An 18,708-nucleotide genomic window follows, 5' to 3' on the forward strand; every position below is an offset into this window, starting at 1 on the left:
TTTTTCATTTTATTTTTTAACACCTACAACGCTGTTTTAATATGCATTCTGTATTCTTAATCACATTATTTTGCCTTATAACCATGTTCTAAGCGAAAATAATAATAATCGGGGCTCCATCCCGATCGTCTACTAGAAAACTTGCGTGAAAATTGCACCACATCCGCACTTGCTCACACAACCCCATTCAATTCTATGTGGCCTGTGTTGGCTGAAAAATGCAGAATATACAGCATGATGCGATTTTCATGCAAAACAAAAGTGATGCTTGAAAATCACCGCTCATGTGAACACCCCCATATAAATAAATGGGTTGGTATTCAGTGCGGGTGCAATGCGTTCAACTCAAGGATCGCATACATGCGGAATACAATCCCGTGTGAAAGGGGCCTTATAGTTTCAGATATTTTGACATAGGCCCTTTATTTTCAAGCTTGAATTACAGGAAAACATGCAAGCTATTCATATTATATGACTAATAAATTCTTTTATTTAACAAAATAACATATTTTTTAAATATGACTTTAAAATAGTCAATTATAAATTCAAACATAACTAAATAAATATCAAATTGCTTAATTTAAATAAAACTTTTTTTAAACGGTATAAATTTAATTCAGCTATTCAAAAGCCATAAATTCAGCAGCATGGTCCCTTCGTGGTTTGAAGCCAAGGTATTGTAAATCTGGATCTGGGAAAGATCTTCTTACACTTGCGACAGCACATGAAGGAATAGGTTTTCTATTTCCAGCACCAAGGTATCCATGTATCCACCCAGTAAATGATCTGTAGGCGGTTTTCCTTCTACACCTATGTTGATGGAATATCAAAATTAATTAATATGTAGATACATTTTTTAATCTAATTTAATAAATATATTACCTGTTCATATCCTTTCTGGATGGTTCTTTTTCTGTGTAAACAAAAGATATTAAGTTTACAGTTACTGTTTCTACTCTGTTACAGAAAATATTAAACAATTCATGTTCGGTTTGCAATTTAGGTTATCCATTAATGGTTCTGCATTTGTGATTTCTTTGCAGCATACAGACTCGATATTTGTTCTCATAGGTATGCAGTTCCCACACTGACACCAATATACACTTCCAACTCTATTCTCATCTTCAGTTTCGTTGAAAACTATGTAATTCTCATTTTCAGATCGTCTTGGATTTTCAGGAAAACAGCCAATCGCCTGTGTATCAGCAGTGTATTTTGCTTTCATTTCTGATAATAATGTTTGCAACTATAACAAAAATAAAATGAGATATCAGTATCCAGTACTAGATTGTCCCACACCGTTATTACAAAGTTCAGCTGTTAATATTATGAAAAATATAAAAATAAAGTTATGGAACTATTATATTTATATGTAAGCTCCGGGCTATCCAAATTAAATTATTTATTCAGTCAGTGTAAAGTCATCTCTGTCCCCATTAAAAGCAATGCTATGTACCCATTGTATTTAACCAAAAATCATCATAAAACTCGAGATACAATTCATCTAATTAAATTTTCAATATTTTCTTTGTATGGAAAAAACTTTATATAAACTATGAAATCAAAATTTATAATGATATATAATAAATTACTATTAATTGTGTTTTTAAAAAAGATAGAATAGAACGTTGTTCAAATATCACACTCCACATAGTATTAAAATTATGCACTAATGTGATTGACAATTATAGACGGCCCTATTTTTGAACAATTGTTTATATCATTTGGAGGCTTTAATTATTGTCCCCAGCCAGACTTTACGGCTGCTTATTTTGAGTAAAGAGTTCTCAGCATTGGTACCATTAAAATAAATATTTTACTTTTACAGATATTACATTTTAAATATTGACACAAGCCTGTAAACCAATAATTTTCTAAATGTTTACTTGGTTTAGTATTCGTTTGTTTAAAAAAAAAAGGATAATGTAATGAATTTTTTTTACCTCCTCATCCACTGAATTACGTGTGTTATCGATGCGATCCTTCAGATTTGATATTTGCTCGGCAGCAGCAGTATGTTCGGGATCACCACTAAAATCTTGTTCAGCAAATGGCTTTAAAAAAAAAAAAAAGGAATAATTTAAATATTAATTTTTTAATATAGCTATATATGGCCCTCTTATGGATCGCATCATACCACAAAGATGAGAAATTTAGCGTCTTCCACTCTCACACGACCTACTCATAGAATTCCCTCTCTGTTGTTGTCCCTCATGATTCTGTCCTGGGAACCCTCTTATTCTATATATTTACAGTTTCATACTTGGACAGCTGATTGAATACCATGGCCTTCAGTATAACTTATATGCTGATGACAAACAAATCTACCTTTCTGGTCCAGACATTACTACCTTACTATCCATGATCCAACAATGCCTATCTTCCATATCGTAATTCTTTTACTCACAATTTCAAAAACTTGACATGTATAATACAGAATATATCATCTTTCCACCATCTTGCTAAAGGCCTACAACATACCTATCTATAACGATCAATAGCTGAACACTCTACTGGGTCAAAGAAGTCATCTGCCTTGTAGTGATCTTGGATTATGCCCCCTAGTTGAGAAACCATATACAATTACTTTCCACCACCTGCCGCCTTTAACTTAAAAATATCTCTTTTATCCGTGCATTACTCAACTAAAGTCTTCAAAAATGTTAGTGCATGCCCTCATTATCTTCCGCCTAGACTAGTGAAACAGCCTTACATCTAGCAATATCACTCCCCTCCAATCTATTCGAAACTCTGCTGCCAGACTAATCCACCTCTCCTCCTGTTACTCCTCTTCCTCTACCCTCTGAAAATTCTTTAATTGCCTCCGCAATAACCATTGAAAACAGTTGAGATGACTCACACATTTCATCTTGTGTCATAGGGACATATGCGGTGACATTTTTACTCTCCAATTTTCAGGATTATATGTTTTTAACCATTTTACATACTAAGTATAGAATAACAAAAATAATACTTACAAAAATATATTCTCCCTCATCTTCCACAATACACTGTACAATGTCATAATTGCTTGAAATAATGATTTCCGAATCTTGACCGCTGCTGAATGTGATAATAATTTCTTCTTCTGTATTAATATCCAAGGTAGAATCCTAATAATTTTTTAAGAAGAATAGATTTTTAAATTTATGTTTTATTTAATTATAATAACTTTTCATATTTACTATGATCATTGACATTACAATGTAGATAGTGATACGTATCCACCTTAATCTGAATTAGGTGTTCTAGATTAATGTATTGCATGCAGGCTTTGACTGGCCAACCGGGATGCCATTGAAACGCCTGTTGGGCCCCTTGCATGTCTCCGTACACTACAGCCAGAACAAACTAACCAAGCGGGACAGTTACTATACTGTGAGGTGCCTGGCTGTTTGAAAGGTGCTGTAATGCAGCATTGGCACCATTTTTTTTATTTTGGCAAAGGGACAACACAATACCTGCATGGCTTATTCCTTACTCCAAAGTAAAACTATAGATACCCAGCATTAGCAAACATTCAGCGCTGGAGCGCTGGAGCGTTATCCGAGGAGAAGTTGATATCAGTCACATATGGTATAATGTCTCTGGAGATTATATCAGCACTAGAGCGTTATATAAGGAGTGGCTGATATCAGTCACATATGATGTAATGTCTCTGGAGGTTAGATCAGCGCTGGAGCGTTATCAGAGGAGAAGTTGATATCAGTCACATATGGTATAATGTCTCTGGAGATTATATCAGCACTAGAGCGTTATATAAGGATTGGCTGATATCAGTCACATATGATGTAATGTCTCTGGAGGTTAGATCAGCGCTGGAGCGTTATCAGAGGAGAAGTTGATATCAGTCACATATGGTATAATGTCTCTGGAGGTTATATCAGCACTAGAGCGTTATATAAGGAGTGGCTGATATCAGTCACATATGATGTAATGTCTCTGGAGGTTAGATCAGTGCTGGAGCGTTATCAGAGGAGAAGTTGATATCAGTCACATATGGTATAATGTCTCTGGAGGTTATATCAGCACTAGAGCGTTATATAAGGAGTGGCTGATATCAGTCACATATGATGTAATGTCTCTGGAGGTTAGATCAACGGTGGAGCGTTATCAGAGGAGAAGTAGATGTCAATCACATATGACTGTGGATAGGTCATCAGTATCTGATTGGTGTGGTCTGACACCCAGTACCACTGTCGATCAGCTGTTTGACAAGGCTCCGAGGCTCCTTTGAGCGGGGTGCCCTTCTCTGTGCTTTTTATAGGTTACCTGACTTGGGGTTCATAAATCACATGACATCATCCCCATCGAAGTGCAAGGTGATGAGCGTGATACCAATCACAGCCGCTATACAAGGGATGTCGCTGAGCTTGGTGAGCTGTGAGGAGGCCGTGGCGCTACTGCCATTCTCCAGGCATATTCATCATTTTGAATATGCCTGGAGAAATACCCTTGACTTTGGATTTTGTTTAGGCTGTGGGACTGTGTGTTTCATCTAGGACATGGAATGTCAACGTGGGAGCGCTTTCAAAAATAGAGAAATAACAGACAAAGTTAGCAACCAAGGCTACTTTCACACTAGCTGCACGGATATCCGTTAGTGAACGGCGGGTGAACAGCCTGTTGGATTCGTCCTACAGCTAATGACCGTAACCCATTAAATATAATGTTGGCCAGGTGGAGTGCATGACAGAATCAAACTAGGACATGTTGTACTTTTATTAATGCATCCTCTTGGCGTGTGCCGCCTTTGCTCTGCAGGAACTCCGCCTGGCCACCATTCTGGCCAAATGACCCGGATCAGTAGTCCGGGGGCAAACGTTCACAAGCGGCAAGACGGATCCAACAGTCTGGTTACCCGCTGAAACAGCCTGCAGGAGGTACGTGCCGCTAGCGTGAAAATACCCTAAATGAGCTACATAAAGAGGGCCTTTCATTATGATAAAAAATATCAAATAAGTATACTGACATGTAAAATGGCGCCAATGCATCTCCCTTTACTTACTATTAGCCCAGGGAGACGATACGTTCTCCAGGTATGTCCTCCGGTATCTTCAGAAATATATCTCAACTGGGAGGAGTCAGCCATTTTAGTCCTGGGAGTATAATTATACCAGGCTGTAGCAGGCTGATGGCAGCGCTCAGCTGACCTAGTGTTTTGTGTTTTTTCAAAGGCTAAGTACTATTACATTTATTGGTAATGCATAGTTCAAATATTATGCTTTTCAAAAACTCACCAGAGTACTTTGTGAATTTTGTCTTGAAATTTCTTCATCCGTTAGATCCATATCTTGAATTTTTTTGTTGCATATAATCCTATTAACTTTTTAAATAAAAATTTAAAAAAAAAAAATTTAGGCAAAGAATTTCATTTATTCATTGAATATTAATAAAATTGTTTGTTTGTTTCATATATATATATCTGACAAAACTTAGATATTAATAAACTTCTAACTCAAACTATCTCAGTCTATATGTTTATCGGGGTCTTTCTTTGTCTATCTATCTCTGTCTATGTATCTTTGTATATGTGTCTCTGTATCTCTCTCTGAGTCTCTGTATCTCTTTCTCTGTTTCTATTTCTCTAAATCTCTGTCTCTGTATCTATGCCTCTGTATCTGTGCCTATGTATCGCTGCCTAGGTATCGCTGCGTGTCCATGTCTGCCTGTCCATCTCTGCGTCTCCATGTCTGCCTGTCCATCTCTGCCTGTCCATCTCTGCCTGTCCATCTCTGCCTGTCCATCTCTGCCTGTCCATTTCTGCCTGTCCATTTCTGCCTGTCCATCTCTGCGTCTCCATCTCTGCGTCTCCATCTCTGCCTGTCCATCTCTGCGTCTCCATCTCTGCGTCTCCATCTCTGCCTGTCCATCTCTGCCTGTCCATCTCTGCGTCTCCATCTCTGCGTCTCCATCTCTGTGTCTCCATCTCTGCCTGTCCATCTCTGCGTGTCTGCCTGTCCATGTCTGCATGTCCATCTCTGCGTCTCCATCTCTGCGTCTCCATCTCTGCCTGTCAATCTCTGCGTGTCCATGTCTGCCTGTCCATCTCTCCGTGTCCATCTCTGCCTGTCCATCTCTGCGTCTCCATGTCCATGTCTGCGTGTCAATCTTTGCGTCTCCATCTCTCCCTGTCCATCTCGGCCTGTCCATCTCTGCGTCTCCATCTCTGCGTCTCCATGTCTGCCTGTCAATCTCTGCTTGTACATCTCTGCCTGTCCATCTCTGCGTGTCCATCTCTCCATGTCCATCTCTGCCTGTCCATGTCTGCATGTCCATCTCTGCGTCTCCATCTCTGCGTCTCCATGTCTGCCTGTCAATCTCTGCGTCTCCATGTCTGCCTGTCAATCTCTGCGTGTCCATGTCTGCCTGTCCATCTCTCCGTGTCCATCTCTGCGTCTCCATGTATGCCTGTCAATCTCTGCGTGTCCATCTCTGCCTGTCCATCTCTGCGTCTCCATCTCTGCCTGTCCATCTCTGCCTGTCCATCTCTGCGTCTCCATCTCTGCGTCTCCATCTCTCCGTGTCCATCTCTGCCTGTCCATGTCTGCATGTCAATCTCTGCGTGTCCATGTCTGCCTGTCCATCTCTCCGTGTCCATCTCTGCCTGTCCATCTCTGCGTCTCCATGTCCATGTCTGCGTGTCAATCTTTGCGTCTCCATCTCTCCCTGTCCATCTCGGCCTGTCCATCTCGGCCTGTCCATCTCTGCGTCTCCATGTCTGCCTGTCAATCTCTGCTTGTACATCTCTGCCTGTCCATCTCTGCGTGTCCATCTCTCCATGTCCATCTCTGCCTGTCCATGTCTGCATGTCCATCTCTGCATGTCCATCTCTGCGTCTCCATCTCTGCGTCTCCATGTCTGCCTGTCAATCTCTGCGTGTCCATCTCTGCCTGTCCATCTCTCCGTGTCCATCTCTGCCTGTCCATCTCTCCGTGTCCATCTCTGCGTCTCCATGTCTGCCTGTCAATCTCTGCGTGTCCATCTCTGCGTCTCCATGTCTGCCTGTCCATGTCTGCGTGTCCATGTCTGCCTGTCAATCTCTGCGTGTCCATCTCTGCCTGTCCATCTCTGCGTCTCCATCTCTGCCTGTCCATGTCTGCGTGTCCATGTCTGCCTATCCACCTGTGCCTATCTATCACGACTCTATCTATATGTATCTTTATGATAATATATCTAAATTTCTCTATGTATGTATATATATATATATATATATCTATATCTGTTTCTATGTGTATATATATGCCTGTCTGTGAACATGTAATATATACACAAAGAAACATATATAATGATATATATCAGTTACACAAAAATATATTCATATTTATATATATACTATTTGACAAATATATACAGATATTTATATACGTGTCATATATAAGTATCTGTATATTTATTGAGCAGGTGCTTATTATTCATAATCGTTGGTGGTATAGTGTTAATAATTGTACTTTTTATCAAATCATTTATTATTATTTATTCCCATTTCGTTGGTGTTTTTTTGTGGCAGCATGCTTATTACCTACATACTTACCAGATTCGAGCATCCAGCGACGTCATCCAGACTCTCCGCCTCCTTCCAGCGATGCCGGCGTCTTCTCTTCCGGGTGTATGCGATGACGTCATCGGCGCAGGCGCATAGAGGATGGAGCGGCCGACAGAGCAGCCGCCTCTCAGTGCGCCTGCGCCGATTAAAGAAAGGTACGGCGCAGGCGCGATATTTTGAATTAGAACAGGGCCAGCAGAGAACGATCCCGTTCCCTGGCCCTGTCAATCAAACGACGGAGGGGGCGTCATGATGAGAGGAGGATGCGCTGCTACCAGCAAGTAGCCGCCCTACTTGCTGGTAGCAAGGTAATTTACATATTATAAAACTTGATTTTTAACCAAATCTACTGAATGAAAATGGATATTTAGCATATGTACAGGGAGCTTGCAGTGTAGGGATTAATATTAACCAAAAAAAAAAAAACGGTTTAGTGGGCTGACAGAAGCCCTTGAAGTTGTTGACCACAAGGGGGCTATCATCCCCCGAATCCTCTTGGACTGGTTGCCTCTTCTGTCTTTTCTTTTTAGCCCTCCCAGTCACATCCTTCCACCTATCCTCCTCTTCATTGTCCTGGCCAAAATGGAAAACTTCTCCAGATGAACTTTCTGGTATCGCAGGCAAGTCTAAGAGGACTAAAGGGGGTTGGGCTACCTGCCCTTGCTTCCATAGGCTCCGACCCACCTTCTTGATCCCGAACAGAATCGATGGCTACCAACTGGGATCCCGTCAGCTGCTCGCCGTTAAGTGTGGGACCCAGACACATCTTGAGGATCAACCAAGTCACTGTCTGGTCTACTAGGCTTCAACCGCTTCTCAACCAGCTTAGCAGTCTTTTGCAGGGCATATGCATAAGAACGCCCCGGGATGAAAATATTTGGGCATTCCCTGCACGCATGCCCAGTCTGGCTACAAGCGTCGCATTTACGAGCCCTAACACAATCACCTGCCTCGTGTCCTGGCTCTCCACAATTCCGACAGCATCTCCCCATTGTGCAATCACTTGCAACATGTCCGAATTTATAACACTGACGACAATACTTTGTTTGACCTTCATAATTTAAAAATCCTCTGTAACCACCAACATAAAAATTTGCCGGAAGGTGTTTAACTCCTCCAATACCATCAGAAGAGGGGGAAAGTCTAATTCTAAATTTATGCTTTCCAGTAGCCAGTCCCCATCGGTCATAAAGTTTCTGAGGGCCTTTAACTGGAACAGCAAATTAAAATGCACGTACCAAGTCCATTGGCGTGTAGGGGTTGAAGAGGTGTACTGTGACTGTTCTCTCCTCCATCAAATAAGCAGTAAAAATGTCAAAACTGTGCAAAATAGAAGCAGGATCCTTCTCCTTTAAAGACTTAACTTTTTCGAAGACATCATAACACAAACCCTCTTCTATGAGAAATCCTGCAGTAAAAAAAAAAAAAATGAAATCCAACTCCATGGCTCTGACAATAACGTCCTCCACCATCGTCTGTCTTCTAGGCTGGTGCAAAAAAGCTGGCTTAACCAGAAAACAAAGTGTATTCTGAACTAATTGACGCTCCATAGCAGGACCTAGGCAGCAAATGATCACTCCTTGTTGTCTCTGGACTAATCCGCTCTCCTATAGCAGCATGGGGGTAAAACACCAGCTATAAACCGATACCCTCCCACAAGGCCGGAGAGACTGGTACCCTTGACATCTCTGACTAAAATTTTTTTTTTAAAATTCTTAGAAGCCTGAAGAGCATGCCACACAAAAACGTGGACTAGGTCGCGGTCTATCGCAGGCCCTCTCCATAAGAGAAGGGCCCCCCACAAACCATTCCCTATCCCTCCGGGGCCGAAGCTCCTGCAAGGGATTGGGACAAATGGCAACTACTCAGCCGAAGCCAAGGGTACGCCCATCTATGCTCCCGGCTTTCGCCTAGGCTGCGACCCAAGGCGTCAGCCAGGAGCCTCAACAAAGGTCTGGACCTGTAAGAGCACTGCAACCCTGAAAATCCTAGTGACAAACAACGTGTAAAGTGCACACAGTGAACACAAAAATAAATAAAGTGAATGTGTGCCCTTACGGACCGGACATTAGACTGGAATTATGAAAATTCCTTGTCTCGTCAAGGCCGAAGCCGAGCAAAGAGAGGTGAGTGTGCTAAAATGTGTGAAAGTGAAGTGTGTGCAAATGTGCCATCACTCAGTGGGATCCCACCCCCAGTGAGTTCAGGCATCCCTGGGGCACTTCTGCACCTCAGGCTTCCAAACAACTCAGCCCGTGGCTTAGAATCCAGCAGAGCCCTTTGTCACCTAACAAGGGTACCTTTAAACCCGTACACGCTAGGGATGCTGTGTGGTTCACTGCTCTCCTCCATACCACACTGCATGCCCTGTATGGACGGAGTTTACAGCCCGGGAGCAAGCTCAACTGGACTGATAAGAACAGATTTTTTTTATTTTAATAGTAATAAATTTACATCAGCAAAAAAGTACATACAGCAGAAGAAAGAAAGTGGAGTAATCACAACATATTAACCATCTGCATGTAACAGTTCAATTACATAAGCATGATCTCCATCAATCCCACCAATATATGACATAAAGTCTCGACAAAATGATGTTAACACATACATTCACAGACACCTCATCCCTCTTAAAAACCAACAAATTCCTGGCGTCCCACAGACCTTCCATCACACATACCATAATAAACCACAACAGTCTAGTGTTCATCCTACCCCGCACCCCTATACCATACATAGCTACCTTCCATCTCATGGATGCCACACCTGTCAAAGCTGTCACCAGACCCCCCATTCGTTTCCATACACCTTACGCATACTCACAATCCAAAAATAAATGTTTTTCCGATTCATTTGCTCCACAACCATCTCTCGGACAAACGTCCACCTTAACCAGGTCTCTTCTTTTCTGTACATCACAAACTGGTAAAACATTCTGGAACCAAAACCATACAATATCTTTCTGCCTGTTGGTGATACCCTTTATAGCCAATTTCCTCCATACAGTCATCGCCTCAGTCGACCGTACGCCTACTATATCGCATACAATCTCCTTGTCTCTCATCCCAGCCAACATCTGCCTTTTATCCTTCATTTCTTTAGACAACAAGTCATACTTTCTAATAAACTTCTCAATGACTTCGTACAACTTTGGACATTTAAACGACACAGGCACTCTCGTATCCCTGGCATACCAACACAAACCGTACAACATCCATCCAGCCATATATCTTGCCGTGCACGCACTCTTACTCTGCTTTTCAATTAGCAGCACGAACATCTTAATATAATTAAGTCCAAGGAAAATCTCAACGTTTGGAAAATCTAGACTTCCATTTTCTCGCTTGTTATATACATGTTCCCATTTAAGTTTCTCCATCCGACTCCCCCAAAGGAAAGTAAATACTAACAACCCTCATGATGTTCCTATTACACCCCGGATAGACACCCGCTACAAAAAGGCCAATCGGTAAGATCACCGCCTTAATAATCAAAATTTTCCTTGTCAAAGATAACCTCTCTCAGCCTCCAGAAGTTTAATTTACGCTCTACCTTCTTCCCACATTCGTCCTAGCTCTCATTCCCTTTCAGATGATCATTCAGCCAGACTCCTGCACCTTTCTCATTCTGCACATCTTCAAAACAAACTCTATTATCCCCAAAACATTTAAAAACTGACTTACCCCAATTAACTTTGAATTGCAGACACACCACAAATGAGATCCAACCATAACTTGCCTCTTCTCATAGTAGCCAGGTTATCACTCACAATGGCCACATCATCCATGTATCCTAATATTTTCACAGTTTTTCCCATACTACCTGGCACTATTAGGCCTTTCATCACTTTATCTTTCCTCAAAAGACAAAAAAGCACTTAAATTACACAAATAAACAGAACAGGGGACAGTGGACACCCCTTACGCACGCCACTCTGTACTCTCACCTTCCCGCTCAGCCATCCATTCACTAATATCTCACTCGACACATCATCATACAAGCTCCTGATACCATCCACAAATTTCTTAGGGAAACCCATTTTTACCAACACACCAAACATAAACTGATGAGCCACCCTAAAGTAGGCCTTCTCAAAATCAAGAGCCAATAACATAAATTTTGGTTTCCTCACCAAACAATCACCAATCAGATCCCTTAACAAAAACAAATTTCACTCATCCTTCTCCCTGGCGCTGCGCATACTTGATCTTCATTCACAACTTTACCAACCACCTTACGCATTCTGTTCGCTAACAATTTACTATACATCTTATAGTCTACATTCACAAGTGTAATAGGTCTCCAATTTTCCAATTTGTCTCTATCACCATTCTTCTAAAAAATTAGCACCACCACCCCTTCTTTCATGGACGCCCCTATCACCCCTTTGTCCCACATCCTTTCCAAAAATCATTCCCAATCAACTCCCACACTTTCACATAAAACTCAACAGGCAATCCATCCTTCCCCGGTGTCTTATTTTTCTTACAACTCCCCACAACCTAATTTCTTCTACCAAGATAGCCTCACTCAAGCATTCCTGATCAGCAACATTCAATTTCTCATCCAGAACTTTCATTACATCCAATCTGATAGCTTCATCCAGCAATTTTTTACTATACAAATTACCATAGAAATCTTCAGCAACTCCAATTATACTTTTGCCCTTAATACACTCACCCATATCATTAAGTAGTTCCTGTACGTCTTCCTTTTTACTACATATCTTCTTAAAAAAGAACCTGGAGCACTTCTCTTCCTTTTCAAGAACCTCAATCTTTGACCGGAAAATCATTTCTTTCCCTCTTCTTTCAGTAACCAAAGCCCGTTCTCTTTTTGCCTCCTCCAGTAAAGCTGTTATATCCTCCCCTAACTCCTTCAACTTTCACAACCATTCAAGCTTTCTATGCAACCTATTAAATTTGTTCTTCATCCTCCTTGCTCTTCTCTAGCTCCATTTCTTAAAAAATACCTTAAATATAGACTTCATCCACTCCCACCAACATAATAAATTCTCAAACTCACTCTTCCTCCCCTGCCACCTTTCATACTGACATAAGTTTCCACACACCCCTACTATACAAAACGTTCTGCTTCACTCTCTACACAAACTGACAAACACATATGGTCAGAAAGAATTGCATCATATTGCAACAGCTTTGTACACTTCAAATTTTGGGAAATGAAAATAAAATCTATTCTAGAAGTGATATCCCCTCTATCCGACTTAAAAGTAACCGGCAGTGGTTTCCCTATCACAAGCCCAACATCAAAAAAGTAAAAATCGTTAACAATTTTTTGTAACTTATGCCTAGTTACATCAACCTTCCCACCCTCAATACTACAATTGGAGTCCCCTAAAAGAAAAGTTGGCAACCTGCCTGCTAAATAAAAACTCAATTTGTCTAACAAAACAAATCTGTCCTTCTTACCCGTAGGATAGTAGACATTAACTATATTAAACCACCACCCCTTATAACTAATTACTGCAATAATGCACCTCCCCACCTCCACCACAAAATGATCCTCAAAAACAAGATCCCTTTGACCTAACAGAATCCCCACCCCGTCATTTTTATTAGAGCAAGAGCCCGACCATATTGTATCGCCATATGGCCATTCTCCTGCACAAACAGGAACTGTAATCCCACATTCTTGCAAACAGGCAACATCAGGATTATGATTTTTAACATACTCAAAAAGAGGAGTTCTACGTATTTTTGACGTTATCAGTCTCACATTAAGGGATAGGACATTGATTTTAACTTGTTCCCCTATTGTAAAATTTTGTTCCAGGTATAGTTATAAATACCCCATTGCTTCTTTAACCGATCCCTCCTGGAGGCTGTCTCCCTCCTGTGCAGAAGGACAGGGAGCCGTCCTCGTCTAAAAAAGACGCAGTGTTCTCCAGAATTGAAGGTCCCTGTCAAAGACAAATCCACCTCACCTCCTTTAAGATCCGCAAGTAGATCTAGCATCTGGGCAAGCTCCTCCGCCACTTGGGCTACCTCCATATCTGTACATCCAATAATCTTCCCGCCGGCGCGAGGAGATGCTTCCTCCTGCTGGGAAGCGGCGCCATGCTGCACATTCTCCTGCTCACTGACAGGCGCTAAACGCTGCTGCTCCGCCCCCTGCGGTGGTTGGCTGGGCAGTTGAGATACTTGCGCTGCTCTGTGCGGTACCCGGTGAGGCGGCCGAGGCAGCTCTCCAGCCCCGGCTCATGATGGGGCAGCTGTTGAAAGCGTATCCTTCCTTGTCGCACAAGTTGCAGACAAGGGGATTAGTACAGTCTCTAGCTACATGCCCGCTTTTCTGACATACCTTCTCTGTCTGGGTACAGTTCTCCTGCACATGTCCATACACTTTGCATCTCCGGCAGTAGCTTGGAGCATCCTGGAAAAAGTGGACGTTTGTGCGTATGCCGCACACCCCCCGGCCCTGAGGGGTCCGGGCGAAAGCGCACAAAAAAACATATGCTTGCCAGTCCAGAGGCCGTGGCTTCCCATTATCTTATGTGAATAAACCACTTTATCACAAAACTTGGTCAGAAAAAGAAAAATGTCATCAATATCCACGTAAGGGTTAAACATGACGACAATAAGATGCACATCTCTGTCGTACAAAACGGTGAAAGTCAGTCCATCCAGCTCAGGGTTATTTTTGTTGGCTTCCAAAAAAAGGTACAAGTTATGGCATGCTGCAATAGTAGTAAGCACTAGAGTACATCGTCCTCCAATATGGTCTTGCAAGCATAAAACATCAGCCTTCTGCACATAATGTTTCTTGAAAAGTACTTTGTTCACTAGGTATTCATCTGTAAACTTCGCTTTCTTGTCTTCAGATACATAAATCCCCAAAGTATTTCTGACCCGATATTCATCCGTCCCGGCGTAGTCAATCATTTTTGATCGCCTTCACAGGTTCCCCGCCTTATCCTCAAGAGGATGGTCCAGGATCCATGGCCCTCTGGCAAGACACTTGATCTTAGCCAAAAGGACGAGAAGCAATACCCGGTCGGCCTTGACGACCAGGCCGATGTTCCCCAATGCAGATCACTTCTCAAGGCGACAGCCTACAGGCCCCAGCCACAGTCCAGGCTTCTTGCTCTTACAAACCCGGGAGAACGAGCGTCCTTCACTCTGCAATCATCATCATGCTCTCTATCTGCATAGCACCGCCCACCCGGTGCACGCCCACTGTTGGCCGCGCCTTTTCTTCGCGTGCCAAAGCATGTCAAACAGAAAGACAGATAGGAGGAGAGAATGGAGAAGTGAAGAGTAGTGAGAAAAAATTGGCATTGTTGATGTCAGGGCCCCATTGTTCAGTGTTCCTTCAGGACCCCTTGTGATGTCATCCAGTGACCTGACCTTACTTGACCTCTGACCTGACCAGCCTCCTGTGACACGTGCAGTGTTCCGTCCATTGTCCAGACAAGGTAGGTGCAGCTGCTGCTGATACATAGAAAGTGATGGACTACTTTCTAGCCTCCAAGTAATCCTGTTCAGAAGATCCAATCCACAAGAGGGAGACACAGGCGTACTTTACTTACTAAAGCAGTGGAAAAGCAAAATGGTTACATCCAGCCAACTTGCTCCAAACAACGTGTCACTTTCCAGGAACAACTGAGGATCCCATCACATGTGCCCAAGAGGGCAGGCCAATCAAACCCAAGGTGCGTGATGGGCCAAACACTTCATTCAGTTGATAAGCCAATTGATGTATCAGTCTTAATTGGATTTGGGGTGTGAGGAGACTGGGCGGGTGGGTGCCGGAACAAACCTACAGCTGCTGCATTAGGAGATTGACAGACTAGATGCAGGTACGCAGCAAGCAGCACAGCACTGGGCAGAGAGAGGAAAAGCTGAAGTGCAGACTGAAGCAGGACACACACAATGTTCCACTTGCTTGCTGGAAGGATGCTTGCTGCTTACTTTTTTATACTGGATTAGGAAGGGGGTGCACAGGTCCTGGAGGTACTGCAATACCAGGTCAATGCATGGAGTGGACAGAGCAAGCTCTTTTTCCATCTCCCTGTTCAAAAAATCCATTTAATATATGGTCCCCAGATAGGGGACATATCAGATATTAAACTGATAAAATGAGGTGATATTTTTATTTATTTTTTACCACTCAGGGTACAATACAAGCAACCTAATATAAAAGATCAGCGTATGTTCAAAATTGCTTTTATCACCTCATCATCGTGGTATTTTCTTTTTTTCTTTTTATTTATTCATAAAGTCAATTCTTCACCAAAAACCTCCACTTTTTGTGATTCCATACCACCTTTGTGACAATCCCAAACGTAAATTACATACAATCTAGATAGATTAATTTTACACATTCAAAAACTGGTACATCCTTTTTCTTAAAAACAATCAAATTCCGTAAATCCCATAAACTCTCTATTACACACATCATAATAAACCACATCATCCTCACTTTTAATTTTCCACAAGCTCCCATTCCGAACATAGCACTTTTTGCATTTACATTACCAACTCCCGTTAATTCCTTAATCAATTCTCAGAGTTTCTTCCATACTTCTTTGGCATAATCACATCCCCACAATAAATGTCGTGGATTCACTTTCACCACACACTTCAGACTTAATTAATTCCCTTCTCTTTTGCACTTACGTATAGGCAAAATATTATGACAACTCATCCACGCAATATCTTTTTGTCTATTCGCTACATTTGTCATAGAATTTTTTTCCAACACTCCTATTGTTTCATCCGATCTCAAACCTAAAATGTCACAAGCAATTCAAGTTTGTCGAATTCTTCACTATGAAATCATTCATACCAAAAGACATCAAATCATTCTCCTTAATAAAGTTTTCAATCATCACATACCAAACCGGACACCTAAAAGCAACAGGAATTCTTGCATCACGTACAAACCAATTTAAACCATATAACATCCTTCCTGCCGTATATCTTACCATAAATGAACTCTTATTACCCTTACCTAACACACAAACAACTTAGTATGATTAATACAAAAAAAAATAATTAAGTTTCATAAGTCCCAAACCACCATTCTCACTAAACTTATACACATACTATTTTTTATTTTTCCATGCGACTACCCCACAAAATAATAGGTAAAACACAAACAAAATCTGCCTTGATAATCAAAATCTTGCCCACTAGCGTAAGTTCACTCATCCTCCAAATATTTTATTTATTTTCAATTTTTTTACCACATTCATCCCAACTTTCATTCTCTTTTAAATCATCGCTAAACCATACACCCAACACTTTAACCGCACCTTCCAATCTAGTATCTTTATCACCAAAACATTTAAAAATACTTTTCCCAATTTACCCTAAATCCTGATGCCCCGCAAAATAAATCCAGACACAGTCTTTCTCTTTTTATGGCAGCCATATTATCATTTATAATTACTATATCATCCATATATCTCAACACATTCACAGTTTTACCCATACTTCCAGGAATCAGCAATCCACTCATAACTTTATTTTTTCTCATCAGACATAACAGCACTTCAGTTACACATATAAATAACATAGGTGACATCGGGCATCCTTGTCTTACTCCGGATTTAATCTCAACCTCCTCACTTAACCTCCCATTCACCAAACATCTACTCTTAGCTTCTTTATATAAACATTTGACACCATTCAAAAAAAATAATTGGAAAATCCATTCTTTGCAAAACAACAAACATAAATTAATGTGCAACTCTGTCAAAATCAATCAAAAAGCATACAATCTCCAACTAAATCATGCAATAATGCTAAATTATCGCACATACTTGATCCTCCTCAATTATACTTCCAATCACACTCATTCTACCAACCAACATTTTACTAAAAACTTTGTAATCAGCATTCAACAAGGATATAGGAATCCAGTTTTCTAGTTTTTTTTATCACCTTTTTTATGTATAAGAACCACCACGCTTTCTTTCATACTTTTACATAATACACCATGCTTCCACATACAGTAAATGTACTAATCTCCACCAAATTATCACCCATCCAATTCCAAGCTTTCATATATAAATCTACTAGTATCCCATCCATCCCTGGAGTTGTATTCTTCTTACTTCCCGTAACTGCATTCTTTATTTCTTCTACTGTGATTTTGTCACTCATAACAGCACAATCCTCCTTACGAAGTCTTCCTTCCATATATCTCAAAACATCATACATTAAACTTTCATCAATCCACTTTTTTTTAGAATAGATTTTGATAAAATTCTTCCACCACACCCATCATTTTTTTCCCCACTAATACACTCTCCATCCTTATTCAGGATAGCATCTATATTTGCTTTTTTCCCACATACTTTTTTAAGGAAGAATCTAGTGCATTTCTCATTTTTATCAAGATATTCTATTTTTGATCTATAAATTAACTTTTTACCTTTTCTTTCCACCATTTTTTTCCTTTGTACTCTCACCTCTTCCAACAAATCATTCACCTCAACCTCCATTGCTCTCAATTTTAATAACCATTCATATCTAACATTTAAGTCATTATACTCATCCCTTAACATTCGTTCTTTTTTATATCCCCATTTTTTGAAAAAAGATTAGATTTTACCTTTTAACCACTAACTAACACATCATTATACTCTTCATTCCTTTTTTTCCCAAAATGCATACTCCACCTTCCAATTTCTATATTTCACTACAGCAATCATACATCTTCCCACTTCCACCACCATATAACTATCAAAACTCAAATCTTAGTTTTTTAACAGTATCCCCACACCATCATTTCTATTGGTTAAAGATCCGGACCAAATGGAAGCCCAATCTAACCAATCCTTTTCAGCTGAGGAGTCTGAAATTCCACACTCCTGCAGAGCAATAATGTCTGCCTTTTGGCTTTTAAGAAAGTCAAAGACTGCAACCCTCTTTGCCCTTGATTTTATAGATCTCACATTTAGGGAAAGCGTATTAAATGCAGCTTTGGCATCTATGTAAGAATTCTTTCTCTTACATAATTACCGGTTCCCCATTGCTTCCTCACCCTACTTCTCCGGGAGGCAGGAAGCCTGATGTGAAGGCCCCAGTCCCTTGATCTTCTAAAAAAGCCACATAATCTGGGATTTGGGATATAGGGTATGCACTCTCTTTGAGCGGGTGTGCCTCTTCATAGCCTCCAGGGGTCATCAG

The 18,708-nt window shown here is 40.9% G+C and overlaps 1 protein-coding gene and 1 pseudogene across 3 annotated transcripts in view; both read right to left on the reverse strand.

Moving 5' to 3' along the window:
• Nucleotides 1-500: 500 nt before the first annotated feature.
• Nucleotides 501-18,708, reverse strand: part of LOC122941847 — a 32,261-nt gene continuing 14,053 nt past the window's right edge. The window contains exons 1-6 of one of the 3 annotated variants that reach the window (XR_006390528.1): nt 12,227-12,496; nt 5,241-5,326; nt 2,979-3,113; nt 1,944-2,054; nt 883-1,246; nt 501-810 (exon numbers count right to left, since the gene is read on the reverse strand). Coding sequence is in view for 1 of the 3 variants with exons in the window: in XM_044299311.1 (XP_044155246.1) it covers nt 953-1,246; nt 1,944-2,054; nt 2,979-3,113; nt 5,241-5,326; nt 12,227-12,341 (741 nt within the window). In the remaining 2 variants the exon portion in view is untranslated. Of the gene's footprint in view, nt 1,247-1,943; nt 2,055-2,978; nt 3,114-5,240; nt 5,327-12,226; nt 12,497-18,708 lie in introns of those variants that run through there. The other 2 variants (XR_006390529.1, XM_044299311.1) reach the window with 2 other exon arrangements.
• On the reverse strand, nt 15,501-15,714 carry LOC122942806 (annotated as a pseudogene).

Source organism: Bufo gargarizans, chromosome 6, assembly GCF_014858855.1.
Source record: "Bufo gargarizans isolate SCDJY-AF-19 chromosome 6, ASM1485885v1, whole genome shotgun sequence".
Taxonomy (NCBI): Eukaryota; Metazoa; Chordata; class Amphibia; order Anura; family Bufonidae; genus Bufo; species Bufo gargarizans.